Genomic DNA, 2,472 nt, shown 5'->3' on the forward strand with positions numbered 1-2,472 from the left:
AGTTATGGATGCAAGGACTGACCACCCGTGAGATCAAAATGATCTTAACCATGTTTCGTTTACAATTACACTGTTTACAAACATTGGAGTTAAACCAGTTTATATTTTGGGCTCTGATGGGGTGAGACAGTTAGTTGAATTAAACCCATGAGGGATTTATAAGTTATATTCCTCAAGAATAAATGGCTACAAATGGCTACTTTAAAAGTAAAGAAAATGCATACCAACCCCAGATTTCCACTTTAAGGGTACCACAACAACTTCAACTACCAAGACAACTGAGGCAAGCACACACATTTTCTTCAGAAAATGTATATTTAAAAAAAATAATTACAATAAAATAACAATATTTTCAATAAAATGCGTTTCTTTATTATTGAAAACCAATATTTATTTTGCGCATTGAACTCTCAAGACAGCCAGGGGATGGAGCCCATGTAATCATTCCACAGCTTGTGTTGGTCAAAGTTTCTCTTCACAGTCTTCATTATTAAGTCCATCTTCGACCCATCAGACCACATCCACCTGCCCTCCTTGTCAGTCCCATACAGCCCGATCCAGGTGTACCTCTCTGTAGGGTCTTGACTCATGACCAGCTTCTGGATAAACTTGTGTTCATTCTCACTATGCACTGAGGCCAGGTTTGCTCCCTGAGCCACACAGGAGGATTCGGCCCAATCCAATTGTGAAGCAACGTACTTGTAGCAGTGTCCGCTAAAGCGGTACCATCCCACGTCGCAGGATTTTTGGGATAGCTCTTCCTCCTGGTTTGTCACAGTAAAGTCCTGTTCAGCATCCAACGCCAGGGTGAGGAGGGAGACGATACAGAGGAACACGAACATGGTGCTGAGTGTTGGTGCTGAGTACTGATGGGCAGACACTGGGAGGTGAGCTGGGTTGCAATGGGTCCTGCCATTTTAAAGAGGGCTGGTGGCCATGATATCATTGGTAACTCTTTTACAACTAAGAGTGAATGTTATATAAATGTACTATTGGCTTCAGCTTTTACAGAAGCTGCTTAGTTAATATATTTAACTTCAGAGCAACAACAAAAAAACAAATTCAAAAAGTGTAAAAATAAATAAATAGTGTTCTTTCTTCACAAAAAGTGTCAGCAGCGCTACAGCCCTTTCAGAAAGGTGTATTGGCATGTGAGCCTGGGGTAATATGAGCTTTGCAACTGTGTTATTCCATTACTTTTTCCAACAAGTGTTGATACCAAGGCTTCTTGACAAACAACACACATATTTGAAAATGAACTTTTGAAGGAGCGGATCTACAGTAAACAATTCTAGCGAGTGGTTAGTGTTATAGTTCTGAGCTCAGTTAAGACAGAACCCACTTTCCCATTGGCCTATATGCTGCATTCAAAACAATTGGAAACTGGGACCTGGTAACTCTCCGACTTCCAACTTCAGTGCGTTCAAGACAACTGGGAACTTGATAAAAAACTAGCTCGATGGGAAAAATAATTTTGAATGATCGTCCAACTCGGAATCGGAAGTCGGAAACTCTGGCGTCTTTCTAGAGCTCCTACTTTCCGACCTGAAGATCAATGACGTCATGATTTGACCTTGAGTCCCCAGTTGTCTTGAAAGCACCACAAGGCTCAATCTCAGCATTCCCCCAATCCAGCATTCTCACAAGGTCTCATCCAATGATGTATACTGAACAAAAATATAAACTCAACATGTAAAGTGTTGGTCCAATGTTTCATGAGCTGAATTAAAAGATCCCAGACATTTTCCATTTCTCTAAAATGTTGTGCACAATTTGGTTTACATCCCTGTTAGTGAGCATTTCTCCTTTGCCAAGATAATCCATACACCTGACAGGTGTAGCATATCAAGAAGATGATTAAACATCTTGATCATTACACAGGTTCACCTTGTGCTGGGGGCAATAAAAGTCCACTCTAAAATGTGCAGTTTTGTCACACAACACAATGCCACAGATGTCTAAATTTTTGAGGGAGCATGCAATTGGCATGCTGACTACAGGAATGTCCACCAGAGCTGTTGCCAGATAATTTAATGTTTATTTCTCTACCATAACCTGCCTTTTACACAGTTTCAGAGAATTTGGCAGTATATCCAACTGGCCTCACAGATGACGTGTAACCACACCAGCCCAGGGCCTCCACATCCGGCGTCTTTACCTGTGGGATCGTCTGAGACCAGCCACCCTGACAGCTGACAAAACTGTGGGTTTGCTCAACTGAAGCATTTCTGCATAAACTGTCAGAAACCATCTCAGGGAAGCTCATCTGCCTGTGGGCGAGAGGTTGCTGATGTCAACGTTGTGAACAAAGTGCCCCCATGGTGGCGGTGGGGTTATGGTATGGGCAGGCATAAGCTTCGGACAGCGAACACAATTGCATTTTATCGATGCTAATTTAAATGAACAGAGATACAGTGATGAGATCCTGAGGCCCATTGTCGTGCCATTCATCCGCCACCTCATGTTTCAGCA

General features: G+C 42.3%; 1 protein-coding gene across 1 annotated transcript; it reads right to left on the minus strand.

The window, feature by feature from the left end:
* Positions 1-410: 410 nt before the first annotated feature.
* LOC115131771 (galactose-specific lectin nattectin-like) lies at positions 411-842 on the minus strand. The gene has a single exon (XM_029663752.2). The coding sequence runs from the start codon at positions 840-842 to the stop codon at positions 411-413; it is 432 nt and encodes a 143-aa protein (XP_029519612.2).
* Positions 843-2,472: the final 1,630 nt, after the last annotated feature.

The sequence above is a fragment of the Oncorhynchus nerka genome, linkage group LG2 (genome assembly GCF_034236695.1).
Source record: "Oncorhynchus nerka isolate Pitt River linkage group LG2, Oner_Uvic_2.0, whole genome shotgun sequence".
Classification (NCBI taxonomy): domain Eukaryota; kingdom Metazoa; phylum Chordata; class Actinopteri; order Salmoniformes; family Salmonidae; genus Oncorhynchus; species Oncorhynchus nerka.

Bases quoted from the DNA above. Each gene is read 5' to 3' on its own strand.
- LOC115131771 (XM_029663752.2), bottom strand. From the start codon at position 842: ATGTTCGTGTTCCTCTGTATCGTCTCCCTCCTCACCCTGGCGTTGGAT.